Source organism: Leptodactylus fuscus, chromosome 1, assembly GCF_031893055.1.
Source record: "Leptodactylus fuscus isolate aLepFus1 chromosome 1, aLepFus1.hap2, whole genome shotgun sequence".
NCBI lineage: Eukaryota > Metazoa > Chordata > Amphibia > Anura > Leptodactylidae > Leptodactylus > Leptodactylus fuscus.
The window spans coordinates 127,886,905-127,906,119 of NC_134265.1; the positions used below are offsets into that span (position 1 = coordinate 127,886,905).

Genomic DNA, 19,215 nt, shown 5'->3' on the forward strand with positions numbered 1-19,215 from the left:
ATTTGTTTCATCTAATTGCACCTACTGGATATAAAATATTACAGACTGACAGCACTTGGCTGCTCTCCTGAAAGGTCTATTTTAGAAAATACTTGCTTTATGTTACTCCTGTATGTATGAATAAATTGACAACTGGGTGTTACCATTCCTTTTGTCTATAGATGTGTCCCTGCTATTATGAATGACTGTGGAAACGAGTCTGTGGTTATTAGATGCAAAACAGTAAGCAGCGCTTGGTTAAAGGGATTCTACCATTAAAAATCTTTTTTCTGTGGATAACACGTCAGAATAGTCTTTAGAAAGGCCATTCGTCTCTTACCTTTAGATGGGATCTCCGCCGCGCCGTTCCTTAGTAATACCGGTTTTTACCGTTATGTAAATTAGTTCTCTGGCAGCGATGGGGGCGTCCCCACCGCTGCCTGAGAACAGAATCCTGCGCCGCCTCTATCTTCTGCTGGATCCTCCCCTTCTTTAGTCTTTCTTCGGCGGCTTCACCTCTGTCGGCTCTGACACTATAGTTCCGAGGCCGCAATTGCGCGCATGCGCAGTCGGCTCTACTAGTGTCTCAGTGGCAGAGTCAACTGCGCAGGCGTCAGAAGAAAGACGAAGAAAGAAGGGGAGGATCCAGCAGAAGATAGAGGCGGCACAAGATCCTGTTCTCGGGTAGCGGTGGGGACGCCCTCATCGCATTTTCAGTGCTGGGGCTCGCCCACATCGCTGCCAGACAACTAATTTACATACTGGTAAAAACCGGTATTACTAAGGAACAGCGCGGCAGAGATCCCATCTAAAGGTAAGAGACGAATAGCCTTTCTAAAGGCTATTCCGACGTGTTAGCCACAGAAAAAAAGATTTTTGATGGTAGAATCCCTTTAAGAAAACAACAAAGCTGAGATGCATAAGGTCCAAGTATTGGGACGAAGACTAGCTAAAATGCAATCTGAATTCTATGAAATGTGCCAAATCATAAGTAGTACTGAAAGAAATATGTGCTATGAAATATCCAGATGACAAGACATTAGCCCCAATATAACATAGGCATTCATCCAGTCCCTTTACCCTATTTGAGATTTTTTTTTTTTTTTTTTTAATTGATAGGCGTATGTGACTCTGTCGGGGCCTTGTGGCTTAACACTTCACAAATGACTACTCAGAGCACAGCTGACATGTGGGAGAAAAAGCAGGTAATTTAATCGATAGAAATATTTGTATACGTAACATTTCACATGGCTTTCATTGTCTTGCATGGTAGGTGTACAAAAACATATAGTTACATAGTAGATGATGTTGGATGATGACTTCAATCCATCTGCTTCAAGCAGACAGAATTTTGGTAATTAATTTGAGCCTGTCATGTTGAATATGTAGTCTGATGTGAAGGCAGCATCTTATACAGCAGGAGCAGCAAACGCTGGGTTCACACCAGCATTCGGGTCTCCGTTATGAGGTTTCCGTCTTCTGTATGCAGAAGACGGAAACCTGTCATGCCGAGTCCGGCCGTGAGCGCTGGTGAGCGTTTTGTGCGCTCCGTGGCGAAATCATTTTTTTTAAACCGGACGCAAAGTCCTGCATCTCCGACTCTGTGTCCGGTTAAAAAAAAACAAAACTGTTTGCCACGGAGTGCACAAAACTCTCACCGGGACACACGGCTGCACACTTTTCAAACCCATTCAAATTAATGGGTTTGAAAAATGCCTGCAGGTTTCCGTCTCCTGCCCACTTTCGTGTAGGAAACGGAAACCTGCAAAACGAAGGCTGGGACGCAGATGTGAACGAGCCCTAAGCAGAATGATATATAGTTTTGTGGGAAAAGTCAGTATAACTTGTAACTTATTGCTTGTAATCTCCACTCACTGTCCAGAATGAGCAGGGATTTCACTCAATAGGTTACACTACATCTTTTCCTATAAAGCTATTTTTGTTTATATCATTGGGGACACCGCACCATGTGACGTCCTAAAACAGTCCCAGAGTGTGGAAAGAAAAAAAACTCCCTGCAGCCGACTGATAGCACAAAAGAGGAGGAACAACCTAAACTTCAGACAAGGATTTGAAAGATTGTTCTGGACCGACAGTGCCTAACAAGGATACCGACGCCAGCCCAGTGGAGAGCAATGTTAGACAGCCACCAGTGGCAATCAGGATTGCCCAAAAAATGAGGGACCCTAGTATTCATAGAATAAAATGGAGAACCAGCTAGGACCTGTAAATATTCTAAGATACTAAGCCAAGGCCCTCAGGAGATGGATGCCTCAAAAGTTGCCAAGCACCTGCATGGACCCTCAATAGAGGAACAAGAAGCTTGAGAAGTAAGAGGGTTCAGATGCACCCTAAAGGAACTAAACTGCATGCGGCACATACTGCACAAGAAAAAGGAAGGAAGGAATAGGAAGCAAAAAGCAAACACATTTATGTTTGCTGTGGAAAAAAAGTAGACTATGTCCTAAGAAAGAAAAAGCCAAAAATAACAACAGACTAGATGGACTAAGTGGCTGTCTACTGCCAGCAAGCTGTTAGGCAGCATTCACACTGAGTTTTTAGGTCAGGAGAAATCTGCTTCAGGAGAATTCATGGTGTTTTTTGAAGCGTTTTTCAGTCGTTTCCACCTGAAAAAAAAAAATCTATGCAAGTCAATGGGAGGCAGAAAATCCGCCTGGTGTTTTTTGAGGCATTTTTTTTTTGCCAAAAAACACACCAAAAACTGCTAGCGGTTTTTCCGCCTCCCATTGACTTGTATTGATTTTCTGAGGCGAAATCTGCCTAAAAAATGGACATGTTCATTTTTTTTTTCCACTAGTGGAAAATCTGCTAGCAGAAAAAAAAATAAAAATAAAATTACATAGGACTGTATGCAGTCTTAAGGTTCTATGTAGCCCAACTTTCTGAGGAGGGGGCTAGAGAGCCCCTTAGTCCTGAGAAGGGGCAGAGAGAGCTCTCTATCCAATAGCTAGACAACCTAGTCACCCAGTGGAGAGCGAAAATTGCAGAGGGAACTTAAGGTGGTGAAATAGTTATCAAGGCCTTCTGGACTAAACTAGGTTGCAAGCTCCACAGAGGGGTGAAATAGGAGACCTATAGCGAAACATGAGATCTGTGGGAGGAGTGGAAAAGAGGTCCTGAAGGGTGGAGAGGGCAAGGAGCATGCCCGTAATGTATCCAAGATGACCCCAAATGGGGTGTAGATCAAATAATCTAAGATGGGAGCTATTCACAGCAAATACTAGGGCAGTGGGCAATCACCAACACTAACCCATCGTTGCAGAGAAGCCTAGATGCAAAATAATTTGCAGCAACATGAATGGATGCTGTAATGTAGCATGTGGGAGATTGGAGGGACACAGTATCTTAGAAGGCGGAGTATTTGGAGGGACACTAGGTGGCAAGAAGATGGGGAGGGGGCGGGGGGGAGGTGTCACTGGAGTTATGGCGTAGCAAGGAGGGGATCCAGGGAGTGAAGCTTTCTCATCTGATCAATATCTTCAGGTTCTTGCAGGGTCACTCTTTCGTTAAAATTGCATGCAGGGCGATTGGGTGACTGGTGGTGAGGAGAGACAAGGGCCTGGGCAGGGATAGCTGCCTGACTCATGGCACAGACAGAGGGGTACAACTAATGGGGTCATGCACACTGAGAACACCCTGTAGCCTGAAAGAAAATAAAAATAAAAAGCAGGAAAGGTAGCTGAGCAGCAGGACCGGACGATGCTGGGAAGACAGAGAGAGGCAAGTTTTTTTTGTTTTGTTTTTTTTCACCTCCCCTGGACTATTTACAAAGTTTTTTTTTTCCTGGTTAACCTCCAACAATACAGATTTTTAGCAGTTTATACTGGTGAGAATCTAATACATAAGTATTTATATGCCCTGTGCAAAGAGTAAATTACCTGTCTCCTCTTTAAAAATCAGCTATTGCATTCAGAGTGGAAGCCGACCATGGGCCAGTCTTCTTGTAGACCAGGCACTTACCTGTGTTACTGGTTAATCTAGCCAAGCAATCTGTATAGTTCTGCTCCCCTACAGCAATTTGATAAGATGTGTTCAATACATTGCAGCAGAGTTCTGTGTCATGTTCTTCTCTATTTCAGATTCACGCAGCTTCCATTTCTTGCCTCAGTGTGATAGATAATTTTGTTATCACAGCGTCCACTGACCACAGTGTGAAGATATGGAAACGCAGCCCATTCACACAGGTGGGTGGATGTACATGTGGGTGTAATCCTTGCACATTATAATTGTACTTTCAATAACGCTTGTGTATATTTCTAGGTGGGAGTTTTCTACTGTGAAGGAGCAGTTACTTGCCTGTCACCTTATCCTATGGCAGGAAGCGATACCTCCCCGGTGGTGTGTAAAATAGCCTGTGGTGATCAGTATGGAAAACTGTATCTGCTAACCTGTGCAAGACCTTAAGACGCTGGAACAAGTAACCCGGGATGTTATCTACTGTCTCGCATACTTATGTAACTGGATAGTTTAATGAAGATGATTACTTAGATGAGGTGCTATCATTTCGGGCACACAGGGATATGTAACATGTTGAAAGTTAATGTCATATGAAGGAAATCTTTTGAATTAAAGCAGTGAAACCTCAAAAATGTGTTGGTTAACTGTGCCTAGCACAGCAGAACTCATGAGCTCGACATGGCTGTATTGTGGGCAGGATGTGGGTAGGATCAGGAATTTGTGTCTGCTAGCTTCTATATGTTCTTGTTTTCTGGACTGAGGCAGTAAAAAAAACTCAAAACCCTAGAGGTTCAGAACAGGGAGATAGTTATTCGCTTTCTACATTGCTGTTACTATGTACAGTATATACTGTATACAGACGTATGCTTGTTTGATGTGGATTCAGCACCCATCTAAGAGTTGCAATCATTGAGATGAAACATCCCACTCTTCATATGAACACCAGAGGCATCAAGTCATTAAATTGCACTGTGCACATGTATAAAGCTGCCAGTATATCATGTATTCCATTAACTGTTCATTTAAGGGATCCAGCATGCATGGATTGTTTTGGCACAATATATATACATCTCCTTTGTGGAATGGAACCATGGTTGTCTGACTGCAGCCTTACTTGTGCTAGCGTAGAAACTATACCAAGCTGCACAGCACGCATAGATTCCCATGAGTGACAAAGATTATTTATAAGATAATACAAAGCTGCAGTGAAAATAACATGGGTGAATGCCACATCTAACAAAAGTCCACCTTCATTAAAAGAATTGTCAAAGGGGGGCACAGTTTGAGCCATAGCAAAGGGCTGCTGTCAAGGCCCACATATACATAAGATTAAAGAAAACCGTTCATGTTCTCACAGATGCACGGTATTACATACCACTAGAAAGTAGACCGTACACTTCATTCAGTACTCTTCTATAGCCTTGTTCTATCAGAAAGGTGGGCTGTGAGAAGGTCCCTCTCCTTCCTGACAGTGGAGAGATATTGGCATCAAAACTAACATCACAATATCTCCAGTCCGGGGGCACATACTGGGAAAATTGGCTCTACTTTCTAGCGATATGTAATACCGCACATCTGAGGACAACTACAGTCCTTTGCCTTTCTAGGGATCACGCACACACTTTTTTTATTATACATATTTTATTATAGGTCAATAAGCAAAAAAGACAAGACATATCAAGTGGTTCAGCGATTATTTTCTAAGGAAGTAACATTTGGAAAGAAGAAAGTTATAATTTGGTAACTAATGTAGAAAACTATGTACCATAAGGGTTCTATAGGAATCAGATATCTAAACGTACAGCTACTACTGTTTCTAAAATAACATTGATACAGAATTACTAAAATGGTACAATATTCAAAGAGGATAACAGTGCTTGTGTATGTAAGTACGTATATAGTTGCTACACTGAAGTCACAGACTTTCCTACTACACACCTCTACAGCTACTCTGTTACCACAGTGATTCATAGTTGAAGCGAACTTGCAGCAAGTACTTCATTCTGACTTGACGGTTGTCATACACAATGTATTCATTGTAATTTAGTGTGTAGCCATTGTTATTCTTCAGTTGTGTGTCTATGAGGGGACCCAAGGGAACCACAGCACCGTCACTGCAAAAAAGTGGAAGCAGAGATGGCTCAATTTTCAGAACAGGAAGAAGCGATGGATGAGATTACATGATTGTTGGTCTAAAATACAAGTAATATATACAAGCAAACATGACTGCAATGGTGCAATGTTTCCTAATATATGTAAATAACTTACTGTGTAATTTTCTTTTGAGGGTCTGGAATACTACGCCCTAGGCCTTTGGTGCTATGTTTGCCTTTCAGTTTCTTTTGAGCATCATAATCTGCATCAAGAAGTTCATTACATTCACCAAGTGCAACCTGACAATAATAAAAATATGGTTAATACAAAACACACACATTGTATTGTACAGCTCTGGATGCTGAGACAATAACCATGTCACGTGTCCAATGTTTCAATAGACTGGTAACAACTGAAATGATGCCAGACAAGTGTCATTATATCCATCAGGCAGACTTGATAAGATGCCACTGGCAGAGACTTGAACGCACACAAACTCATTGGCACTGGTACTGTAATTTTCTGTGGGATTAATGGTTTGGTAAAATATTAGAAGATTTCTGGTGACAAATGAATAGCAATGACTTACAGAATCTGTATTGGTGAAGCTACAACTAACATTTTTTTAACATATGTGACACTAAGCTGCTCTTAGTTGTGGCCAGAATGCAAATCTGCTGTAAAATCATCAGGATTAATACAGAAAATCGACTGTAGCATCCTTTAATAAATGTACATCACATCTGCAGACATAGTAATAAATGGCTGCCTTCTGTTTCGGAGATCTTGGAAGTTGCAGGATCATTGACATAGTCTGTAAGTACACACAGACACTGACCTGACAAACTGATATAAACCATACAAATAAATATAATTCATATATACAGTCCTATGAAAAAGTTTGGGCACCCCTATTAATCTTAATCATTTTTAGTTCTAAATATTTTGGTATTTGCAACAGCCATTTCAGTTTGATATATCTAATAACTGATGGACACAGTAATATTTCAGGATTGAAATGAGGTTTATTGTACTAACAGAAAATGTGCAATATGCATTAAACCAAAATTTGACCGGTGCAAAAGTATGGGCACCTCAACAGAAAAGTGACATTAATATTTAGTAGATCCTCCTTTTGCAAAGATAACAGCCTCTAGTCGCTTCCTGTAGCTTTTAATCAGTTCCTGGATCCTGGATAAAGGTATTTTGGACAAACAATTCAAGTTCAGTTAAGTTAGATGGTCGCCGAGCATGGACAGCCCGCTTCAAATCATCCCACAGATGTTCAATGATATTCAGGTCTGGGGACTGGGATGGCCATTCCAGAACATTGTAATTGTTCCTCTGCATGAATGCCTGAGGATTTGGAGCGGTGTTTTGGATCATTGTCTTGCTGAAATATCCATCCCCGGCGTAACTTCAACTTCGTCACTGATTCTTGAACATTATTCTCAAGAATCTGCTGATACTGAGTGGAATCCATGCGACTCTCAACTTTAACAAGATTCCCGATGCCGGCATTGGCCACACAGCCCCAAAGCATGATGGAACCTCCACCAAATTTTACAGTGGGTAGCATGTGTTTTTCTTGGAATGCTGTTTCTTTTTGGACGCCATGCATAACGCCTTTTTTTTATAACCAAACAACTCAATCTTTGTTTCCAAAATGAAGTTGCCTTGTCCAAATGTGCTTTTTCATACCTCAGGCAACTCTATTTGTGGCGTACGTGCAGAAACGGCTTCTTTCTCATCACTCTCCCATACAGCTTCTATTTGTGCAAAGTGCGCTGTATAGTTGACCGATGCAACACCATCTGCAGCAAGATGATGCTGCAGCTCTTTGGAGGTGGTCTCTGGATTGTCCTTGACTGTTCTCACCATTCTTCTTCTCTGCCTTTCTGATATTTTTCTTGGCCTGCCACTTCTGGGCTTAACAAGAACTGTCCCTGTAGTCTTCCATTTCCTTACTATGTTCCTCACAGTGGAAACTGACAGGTTAAATCTCTGAGACAACGTTTTGTATCCTTCCCCTGAACAACTATGTTGAACAATCTTTGTTTTCAGATCATTTGAGAGCGGGCTGTCCATGTTCGGCGACCATCAAACTTAACTGAACTTGAATTGTTTTGTAGAAAGAAATGGTCCAAAATACCTTCATCCAGGATCCAGGAACTGATTAAAAGCTACAGGAAGCGACTAGAGGCTGTTATCTTTGCAAAAGGAGGATCTACTAAATATTAATGTCACTTTTCTGTTGAGGTGCCCATATTTTTGCACCGGTCAAATTTTGGTTTAATGCATAATGAGCATTTTCTGTTAGTACAATAAACCTCATTTCAATCCTGAAATATTACTGTGTCCATCAGTTATTAGGTATATCAAACTGAAATGGCTGTTGCAAACACCAAAATATTTAGAACTAAAAATGATTAAGATTAATAGGGGTGCCCATACTTTTTCATAGGACTGTATGTATGGCACAGCAACCTCTTCATTCACTTACGAAAAAGCTTCCAAATGCAGGGACACTAAATGGACATCCAGTAATAAAAATAAAGTAGGTGTTCCACTACTTCTAAGGTACTTGTTGGAAGCTGTTGGTCTTCCATCATTTGCCAGAAAGAATGGATATGAACAGTAGTACCACAACTCAGTGACAGCAATACAACCCATTACGGCTCCACAGGAAAAATTCACCAAACTTTCCCTAACTGCTGAATGGTTAATATGTGTAGTTATACACTGAGAATTTCCTACTTTGGTATATTCCTGCAATATTATGTATATTTACCTTTCAGGAGGTTTGGAAAGCTGAGAAACAATTGATGTATGGGTATTCTAAACACCAGATCTCACTACTGCCTATGTGAATATGTACTATATAGTGCAGCTTTATTAAGGAATACTGATTACTGTATTTTCTTACATATGGCTAATGCCCCACTTTGTAGAAATATTCTTATTTATATATTTGACATTCCCTTTGTATCCACTCCATAGCTTGCCAGGATTTCACTTTCAGGATTCTTGGAAAGCTGGGCAACATCAGACAATGAAGTAATATACTGCACATACTACTGAATATTAAATATACCTAAATAAATCCCCCATCTTGCTCCAAAATCATGCCAAGACTTGCATATCAGGGTAGGTGGGAAAGCTGGATAACATTTTAAGTTGCGATAGGGAATAGTGAATGCCAAATTTTTCTAAATAAATCTCACTCTTTGCCACATACGGTAATTGTGCCATAACATGTCAGATAGAATTTTCAGGGTCTGGGCAAAGGACTCCGGAATACTTTAAATAAACCCTCCTCCTTGCTCCGTAATTGTTCTTTAACTAGATATTATGCATCTTTCAGGATCCCAAGAAAGTTGGATAACATACCAATCAGTACTGTAATACAGATTGCTGTGAAAGCAAAGACTACCTATATAAATCTGTTTATTTGGTCCTAGTATCTAGGCAACAGATTTCTCAGAATTCGGATATTCTTGCAGTTCATCTATACACTAACGCCTAGTTTTTACAGCGTGGTTTCCTGGTCAACTGGAGGGAAAAAACAAAACATCTTTTTCCATCACACAGATGTTATTTAGGACACAAAAAACTTCACTACTTCTCTGTCTATAGAAATGATCTTCAATCCGAGAAGGTGAGTCAAGTTCTTTTTACATTGGCAAGTCACAGTCAAGATCCCTATGAGGATCCTTGGCTTTCTACCTTTATGGGCCAGATTCCATTTCAGAGCCCTTTAGTCCAACATCTTGGATCAGTGGAAGAGACGTGCCAAACCTATCCACACCCAGACTCCCTCAAGAAGATAACTCCACCAACCAAAAGTGACGTGATTAGTGGCTCAATGAGAAGCTTCATTTTATTGAGGAAGTTACTGGCCAACAATGGCATATCTGAGATGGTGGTGCAGACCTTTATTGAAGAAGTCCCTTGACCATCAAAGCCTATGGAAGAATCTTGAAGGTTTAAGTGCTCTGACGCCTTGAGAATTTTATCTCCTCTATTATGCTTCCATCTATTCTTCAGTCTTTGCAAGTGGGTTTCCAAAAAATCTTGAAGCTAAACCTTTAAAAGCCCATTTCTCTGCCATCAGTATTTATTTAGAAGGTTGTCTTGCACTGAATATTATTGCCCATTCTACTCATTTCACTCCTACCTCCTGGGCAGAGAACTATGTCACCTTCACAGGACTGCAAATTGTTGATCCAGTACTTTCTTGAACTGCAACAAAATGTATCTCACCACTTCTAGGGAAGCATTCTTGGGTCTCTTCTTGACACAGCTGCATCTCAAGTTCCATAATAGAGGAAAGCTAGAATGGTCTTACTAGGATTTTTTCTTTCCTTGAAACCATAGCCAGTAGAATGTGACCATTCCTTCATATCAATTGTTCTATTGATTAACCATTCATGTTTTTCCTTCTGTACTAGTAGGCAAGGGATGGAAGACAACTTTGTCTATAGTCCAACACCACCTCAATAATGAGTTGTGAGAAGAAAAGTTAAGGTGTCATAAAGTGTCTGATAAGCATCAACTAAGCTGCTAAAAATATACAGTATTACTAGTTGGAACTTACTGTTTATGCCAGTAGTCTATTATCCTAATCCCAAACCAGAAAAATTTAAACAAGATTCAGTAAATTATAAGAGCTGCAATGTTCACAAATATTAATTTTCTTTTTCTGTCAAGCCTCAGTCCACATATTAGTTGGTATTACCTCTGACAGCAGAATAATTCCCACATTCTTGTCTCGAGTTGTGAAACAGTAATTTGCACTCTTTGAAGACACATCAGCAAAATATATTCCTTTTCCAAACTAGGAAGAAAGATATTACATATACTGTAAAACAGTTTACTGATCATTCCAGCGATTAGTAGGTTATTGTCACACAGTCAAAAAAAGAGAAGAAAAAGAACAGATAGGAGATGCTAGAGATCTAAAATTGTGCCAAATGCATTGGATTGCAGAGCAGTTATGTGCTGGAATCTTACAATCTCCTCCAAAATAATAAGGTCTCCCAGCGAGCTTCGGTCCTGCTGCTCCGTTGTTTTCTTCCTGGGGAATTCCTTGGCACTCGTGGCTGCTGAGGCCAATCAGCGGCATCAGAGGAGGAGACGGGGAGTTATCACCTGTGACGCCCCTGGGCCCTTTCTTTAGGCCGGTGATTGGTTTCAGCAGTCATGTGAACAATCAGAGGCTTAAGTAAAGGGACCAAGGACGCCACAGTCGGTGAGGCCTTCCTCCGTAAGAAAATATTGGAGCAGCAGGCCCACGGAGGCAGCGGACAGGTGAGTATGTTGTCCTATTTGAGTAGGTTTGTCTAATTAAAAAATGGCTAGCTTCACTTGAATGAGTTTCACCAAACTCTTCAGTGTTCACCAGATTTCTTGTCTGAACATCATGCCTAGAGAGAGACTCCTATCATTATTGTTACTTATGATACTAGGAGTCCTTGCCTACCTGCATCGGGCCCTATGGTGGTAGGGCTTCCACAGCGGCCCAGGATCAAATGGGATAGTCCCAAATTTTGGATGCTGTCCCTGGTGGCAGGCAGTGATTTCAACTCTACCTATGTCCTTAGGACACAGATAGAGGTTGAATGCAAAAATGGAGAATGGAGTTACCAGACTTCGGCTGATGATGCCTAAGGCAGGGAAGTGCTGAGCTTGCAGACAACATTACAACCAGAGCCTGCAGGTTCAGGCAAAAGGATTTAAGTTTTTTTTTTTTTGTTTACTGTAAAATTGATAGTTGAGTGGGCAGGGAACCTTATGTTGGGGGGAAAAGGCCTAATTACAATAACCTTGAACAGGGCCCTCTTCCTCCTAACCTATTAAAATGGCCCAGTACTACCCCACACTGATTACAGTATCACCATCTCCATCAACTTTAAGCCTACATTCACATGACTGTGGTACAGAAGGGCAGTGGTAAATGGACCCCCTCATACATTTCAGTGTATTGAGGCATCTGTGAAAACAGGTGAAAATAGGACATGACCTATCTTTTGCCAATCTGTTTGAATGGACTGCCCAAATAACAGTCATGTGAATAGTTCTCATTCACATACAATAAATTGAAATCATCCGTGAGATGGTAATTTCGCTGTCATGTGAACGTAGGCCATTTCTTTATATCCTTTAACAGGAGCCGCCCCACTGCGCAGTTGGAATTTTTTTTCCTATAGCTACCATCATTCCCAAGTAATCTTTGCTGCCAGTTTAAAGAGAACCTTTCACTCCCTCCACCAAGTTCAGCTCTTTGCAATAGGTGCTGCTCCACTGATTCTGGCACAGTTGGAATTTTTTCTCTAGCTCCCACCATTCCTGAGCAATAAGTGCTGTTAATAATTGCCTAATATGCCATTTAGGCTCTGTACTGTCAGGAGGGTGGTGTCCTGACAGGGGTGTGATTCTGAGCTCTGACACTGGCTGCCTCTGATTGGAGCTCTGAATCACGGCCCCCTATCTGACTCTCCTCTTCTGACATTACAGAGCTTAAATAGCACATCAGACACAAAAACTAACTGCTTGTTGCTTGAAAACCATGGGGGCTAGAGAAAAATTTACAGCTGCGCTGAAATCAATGGAGGAGCACCTATTAACAGATGATAAGAACTTGATTTGGTGAAGTGGTGAAAAGTTCGCTTTAAGCACCCAACTAGCTAGAGTAAAAATTCCAACTGTGCAATAAAATCAGTACAGTTAAATCCTATCAAACACTTGCAATTGGTGGAGGTGGTGAAAGGTCTTCCTTAAATTTAAAGCCAAATACACAGTAAAATGTGCTAAGCATTGCTGCAAGAAAAAAGATGGTGAAATTGTTAAAGGGAGTCTGTCAGGTTTAAAAAGCCTCCTAAACCAATAATAGTGCAGTACAGGAGCATTTAATTGGTTAATTTAACCTTTAAGGCTACAAACCAATGAAACAATGCAGAGAGAATCAACTTTTTATGGATAAGCAAGTCAGTCTATAAGCACATCAAGACGGGGCCTGGTTTACTTGATTTTCAAGTAACCATGTTATATTTGTTTACCCTAGTTCTTTCCTACTGAAATATATGATGGCTTTTAGTCTTTTTGTGCTAGCCACATGTTTACCATAGAAATGTCTCAAAAAAGAAAAATCAGTCTGCAGTTTTTGCATACTGTAGTTTGTGCTATTCCCTGATAGGATCTGTTCAGGATTAAGCCATGTAAATGTTTGTGTGTGCGAGTAGAGCCTCGAGCATGGTATTATCAATTCAAATCCGCTTCAAAGAGGTGACAGCTGCATTCACACTGGTACAACATGGCAAATTTAATAATATCACAAGGTGCTCTAAAAGGCACACATACAAAAATAGCTTGTAAGGACCGTAACAAGCTATTACACCATAACACACAGAATGCCACTTACCATGTAACCAGTTACGGGAGCCTCTTTGGGAGCCACACGTAGGCCCTGGCTAAGTATGCCAACCCAATTAGACATACGGGATCCATGCCACAAAAGCATCCTGTAGAAGAAACACAGTCTGTTATTCATTTTCCATCAGAGAATGTGAATGTGGGTGTTGTACCTACTTTTAGTTAGAAATGTGCCCCTCGTCACTGCATTCATCCATTATGAGGTCTGTTTGGATCCCGTTTGGTCACATGATCCACCAATTCATGCATCTCTCGCTATGCAAGTCTCATCAAAAGAAAGACTTCTGGTCGACACAGCAAGCACTGTGTGAATTGGTAGGTCACTATTAGAGATGAGCGAGTAGTATTCGATCAAGTAGGTATTTGAATACTACGGTATATAGTGGAGGTAACTGGAGGGGGACAATATATATTGTCCCCCTCCAGTTACCCCCACACCTTCTTGTCCCCCCCTCCAGTTACCCCCACACCTTCTTGTCCCCCTCCAGTTACCCCCACACCTTCTTGTCCCCCTCCAGTTTCCCTCACAGTTTCTTGCCTTCCTCAATATATATATATATATATATATATATATATATATATATATATATATATATATATATATATAGTCTCCCTCTAGTTGTATCCAGTTTTTTGCCCCCCCCCCCCCCCCCCTCCAGTTTCCCTACAGTACATATTGTCCCTCTCCTGTTGCTCGCACAGTTTCTTGCCCTGTTCTCTTTTGCATCTAGTCCATTCGGAGTCTTCAGGGAGCAACAGGCGCAGGTGTTAGTAGTGTCACTACATCATGGCTCTCCAGACACAGGGAGCAGCGACAAGGGCCCAACGGTGAAGCAGGGAGTGGACAGCTCTCTACTTCACCATTGTATTTAATTTTTTTTATATCTGGGAAAATATAAACAAAATAGGAGGGAAATTGTGACTGGTTTTCAATTTATTATTATTTTTTTATTTAATAACACAAAGTGTCACTGAAAAACTGTATAATATAGTTTTTTCTCTCCGTTACAGTAATTTTTATTTTGTATGGTGTCGTCGGGGGTGGGGCTATAACCTTTCATAACAGCGTTTTATTAGCGTATTAGTAATTTTTTTTATTATTATTTTATTTCCTTTTTTTTTTTTTTTTTTAAACTTTTTTATTATATTTTTATTTATTTATTTATTTTTTCAGATTGTGTCCCCATAAGGTGATAAGAGACCTTTGGGGACATCTGATCACTTATTTTTTTGTACTGGAGGCTGATTTCTCCTATAACTGGGGCTGTTACATTTAGCCTCAGTTGCAGAAGGAATACAGCCTCCTGCACACTGTATATACAGCTTACTGAGCTGATCTGGCGTCCTGTAGGACCCAGCAGCTTTTGCAAGACGCTGCTCCCAGCGGATCACGAGACTGCCGGGTCAGAGGGCAGCTGAATTATGGCAGCGTCCATAGCTGTGTATTCACAGCGATCGAGAAGGCAGGGGAAGTAATAAATCTTCCCTGCCATCTCTCTGGGAGCTCCGGCTGAAGTTACAGCCGGCTCCCAGCTTCAGTAGCTGCACGATCTCTGTGCAGCTACTGTGTTGTGACTGGACGTAACGGTACGTCCTGTCAGAACAAGGCAACCACTATCCGGACGTATACTGTATAGTCTATGGGCGGTCCGGAAGTGGTTAAACTCTTATTTTTACTCTACCTAGGGTTCTTGAACCCTAGAAGGTCTCATCGCTCATAAAATATACTACAATACAACTGTATGCAGTATATTGTGAAATTCATTAATTTCTAATTACACACAGCCTATGGCAGAGTCTAATAGAATCTTAGCAATGACAAGCCTGGAAGCCTTGAAAAGGTTCCCGCTGTCATGACAACCAATTGCCGGGTAATCGGGTACAAGATGGCAGCGCCTATGCACCACTGCTACTTAGGTGCCTTGGTTTCAATTGACAAAGACATCTAAATGGATAACAGTTGAAATTTTGGCTGTTCATAACAGGTGCTTGCTGTATAATTGAAAAATTGCGTCATGATTTCCAAACATTATACAGCTAATTGCTGGGGGTCCTATCAGGGGGACACTGTGTTCAGATTATTAACAAGAATCTACTCTAAAAAGTAGGGATTGCCCTAAGTGGAGAACCCCTTTAAAATGGTTAATAAAATGGAATTAACGTTAAATCTAAACTGATATTTCTATATATTTTACAAATACATTTACAACTATTTCTAGTATAGAACAGACCTGTTGGGCAGATCCTCCCGAAAGCTTTTATCTGTCCCTTTCTGCACACAGAAAACATTCAACAGGGTCATCGTGTAGTCGTTGTGGGTTGGAGCATGGGTGCTTCGCAAATATTCCTCAATAAGCTTTGGAACAAGTGAAGATGGAAGAGATCAGTCAGTATAAGTGGCAATAAAAAAAGTGAGTATATCAAATCACAAACTATAAGGGCTAGTTCACACGTGGGCAAAGGGGAGGTTTTTGACAGCGGAATTCGCTTCAAAAACCGCTCCTTTAACATGGTGGTCTATGTAGACCACTAGTTTTTTTTTTTCCTCCTAGCGTTTTCCGCCTGAAGAAGCGACATGACCTTTCTTCAGGCGGAAAACGCCTGAAGAATTGCATAGAAGTGAATGGGAGGCGAAAACCGCGCGGTAAAAAACCGTGCGGTTTTTTGCACACAAAACCGCACGTTTTTTTGCAAAAAAACGCGCGGTTTTCGCCTGCAGTTTCTATAGCACATATAGAAAAAAAAAACCTAGCGAAAACCGCGTCAAAAACCGCGTCAAAAACCGTGTGGAATGCAAAAAACAGCGTCAAAAAAACTCCCCGAGGTTTTTTACCTCGCACAAATAAGCTAGGCGGTTTTCACGTGTGAACTGACCCTAAAGGGGTACTCCCATGAGCATAAATTTGAAGACAATTAATAGTTAAATATGGCATATAGAAATATTTAAAAATTTTACAGTGTATTAAAGATTTCCTCTAATCATCTTAATAGAGACAGTCTGTTGTCTTGATTGTTGTGAATGGATAAGGCCATGAATACAAGAACTTTCTATACTCTGAAAGACAGCCATGATTTCCTTGTTGTGTCTAGGTTATCTTCTCATACATTTAGTGTAACTGTCTGATAACCGGACCACAAAAAAGAAATCATGGCTAAGTTTCTGACCAGAGAAGGTTTCTGCATATATGTCGTATCCATCGGCAACCGATCAGGGCAAAAGATCGTCACCACTAATATGGTTGGGTTGGAGAAAATCTTTAATAAGTAATAATCTTACCAAAAAATACCCCTTTAGGCTGAAGCTCCATGTTGCCGTGGCAAAAAAACATAGCATTTTATAATACCTGCAACGTGGGTGGGATTCTATCTAATCTCACCCACACACTGCAGAAAAAATCTGCAGCGCAAAAACTGCATTTTCAAGAATTGCTTGCACTTTTGTAAATCTCAGCATGTCAGTTATACCTGCAGAAACAGTGATATTTTCCATATAGGTATAATAGGGACAGAATGTCTGCAGAGGAAAAGGAAATGAAACACGTTTTCTGCCACAGTTTTTTCCACAGCGTTTTGTTTGCTGCGCTTCGTGGGGCCTTAGCCCTTAGGTTGTGCTTTATTTAAGAAGGTAAGGTCTAGAACGTATTACTACGCATTTCAGCTGTAAATTAAATGACCATTAAATTGGAAACCTCTGCTATAAATGTGCTACTCAGCGGCACTGCTTAATGCGAATGTAATATTCATTACTGCAATTCTTAACGAACAAAAGGATAAGTAAAGCTCGGTGTAAACACAGCCCTGAAGGAAGGGAATTTCTAGTTTATGTATATAAAGTTTATTTGAGAATGAAAAGTTTCAAAACCTTCTAATATACTTTGTCTATTAATACATCATGGTTTACAAGATACCTTTGTAATCAATAAAAAGCAAACCAGACTGGGACACATTTATCAACAGTGTATTTAGAAGGACAGCTACAAACAAAAGGAAAGAAAATGCAATGTTTCATTTGGCCTCATACTTTTCATACTAGAATTCGTTTTGTGCACAGAAAATATCGGTAGTCTTTTTTTTCCCCACAAATTTCCTCTACATAAAAGTTGCCATTTACCTGAAATTCACTTGACTTTTTGTCTAGAGGCTCCAAATTACACTGTAACTGTCTATACTGTCTGTCCAATGGATGTTCATGGGACCGGAGATCCAAACTGGCTAGCTTTACAGCAATCTGAATATCTCCTAAAGCCTGGGAAAGCAAAAGTACTATATTAATGTACATTAGTGATAATAGACATGCGTTAGAAGGAACTTAGCCGTTTTCTCCAGGTCAAGTCTAATACTATGGTAGTGATTAAGAGAAATCTATTTCTGTCTTTGAACAATGAAACTTTTTTGCCTCCCACTAGTTTGAAAATGGCGTTTATTACAATGTTACTGAATAACTTACTGACATATTGTGAAGTTATGTGCTCTCCTCTGAAGCATTGATCTCCTATTTGCTCTTCTGACGCACAAAGTGTTTCCCATATAAACAGGAATAAAAGAGGACCTTTCACCACCTCTGTTAAGTTCAGTTCTTTGCATCATATATCAAGCCCCACTCCACTGAATCCAGCATAGTTGGAATTTTGTCTCTAGCAATAAGTGCTGTTAGGTCGTGTGCTGCTATGTAGGTGGTGTCAGACAGAAGCAGACAAGGAGTGTGATCCTGAGCTCTGACACACCAATTGGGGTGCTGAATTACACACACTTACCAGATCCTACCTGACAGTAGAGAGTCTAAGTAGTATATCAGGCACCAATACTAACAGATCAAATCTAATAGACCTGTGAGTATGACCTCCTTGTCATACAGGAAACACTTTGTACATCACTGGAGAAGCTATGCAAGTAGCAAGTTATTCAATAACATTACAATACATACTGGATTAATTTCACATGGGAGGGCTTTTACTATTTTCTTTAAGTATAACAGAAAAATATAATCAGTCATACAGCACTTATTTTATATTGACATTTAATCCAGTATTCAACTATCCAAGCAACATGTTTATAAAACAGTTGTCCATGTTTGTTTCATTAATATTGTGTTACATAAAAAAACCACTACTAATTATTTATTCAATATAATTAATAAATACTATTAAGAACCTGTGGAAACCTGGACTACCACCCCTATGGGCACTGTAGTGGCAGACAAGAAGTCCATATGCCCTATTAAGAAATATGGATGATATACACAGCGGCCCAAACTTGGAACCCTCTCTTTTAAACAAAACAGAATAGTTGCCACATAATATTACAGCTACTGCATGGGAAATGTCTGGTGCAGCTTCCCCAGGCAAAGTCAGGGCTCGTTCACATCTGCGTCCGATCTCCATCTGTCGGGTTTCCGTCTTCTGCAGACAGGAGACGGAAACCTGATAGACACTGTCCGGCCGCGAACGCCGGTGACTGTTTTGTGCTCTCCGCGGCGAAACCGGGTTTTTGTTTTTTTGGTTTTTTTTTTTTAAACCGGACACAAAGTCCTGCATGTCCGACTGTGTCCGGTTAAAAAAAAAACAAACAAAAAACGGTCTCGCCGCGGAGAGCACAAAATGCTCACTGGCGCTCACGGCCTGACACTTTTCAAACCCATTCATATGAACAGGTTTGAAAAATGAATACAGGTTTCCGTCTCCTGCCCTGTTTCTGGCAGGAATTGGAAACCTGCATAACGGTGGCCAGGGCACA

The 19,215-nt window shown here is 40.7% G+C and overlaps 2 protein-coding genes across 4 annotated transcripts in view; one reads left to right on the plus strand and one right to left on the minus strand.

Moving 5' to 3' along the window:
* Positions 1 to 4,713, plus strand: part of TEP1 (telomerase associated protein 1) — a 39,908-nt gene extending 35,195 nt beyond the window's left edge. The window contains exons 52-54 of the mRNA XM_075276675.1: positions 1,099 to 1,184; positions 4,080 to 4,184; positions 4,261 to 4,713. Of these exons, the coding sequence (XP_075132776.1) occupies positions 1,099 to 1,184; positions 4,080 to 4,184; positions 4,261 to 4,404 (335 nt within the window). The 3' untranslated portion in view covers positions 4,405 to 4,713. The remainder of the gene's footprint in view (positions 1 to 1,098; positions 1,185 to 4,079; positions 4,185 to 4,260) is intronic.
* Positions 4,714 to 5,644: 931 nt separating this feature from the next.
* Positions 5,645 to 19,215, minus strand: part of PARP2 (poly(ADP-ribose) polymerase 2) — a 53,220-nt gene continuing 39,649 nt past the window's right edge. For all 3 annotated transcript variants that reach the window (XM_075276828.1, XM_075276812.1, XM_075276821.1), the window contains exons 14-19: positions 17,594 to 17,728; positions 15,714 to 15,838; positions 13,472 to 13,571; positions 10,790 to 10,888; positions 6,226 to 6,350; positions 5,645 to 6,071 (exon numbers count right to left, since the gene is read on the minus strand). In XM_075276828.1, the coding sequence (XP_075132929.1) occupies positions 5,912 to 6,071; positions 6,226 to 6,350; positions 10,790 to 10,888; positions 13,472 to 13,571; positions 15,714 to 15,838; positions 17,594 to 17,728 (744 nt within the window). In that variant the 3' untranslated portion in view covers positions 5,645 to 5,911. The remainder of the gene's footprint in view (positions 6,072 to 6,225; positions 6,351 to 10,789; positions 10,889 to 13,471; positions 13,572 to 15,713; positions 15,839 to 17,593; positions 17,729 to 19,215) is intronic.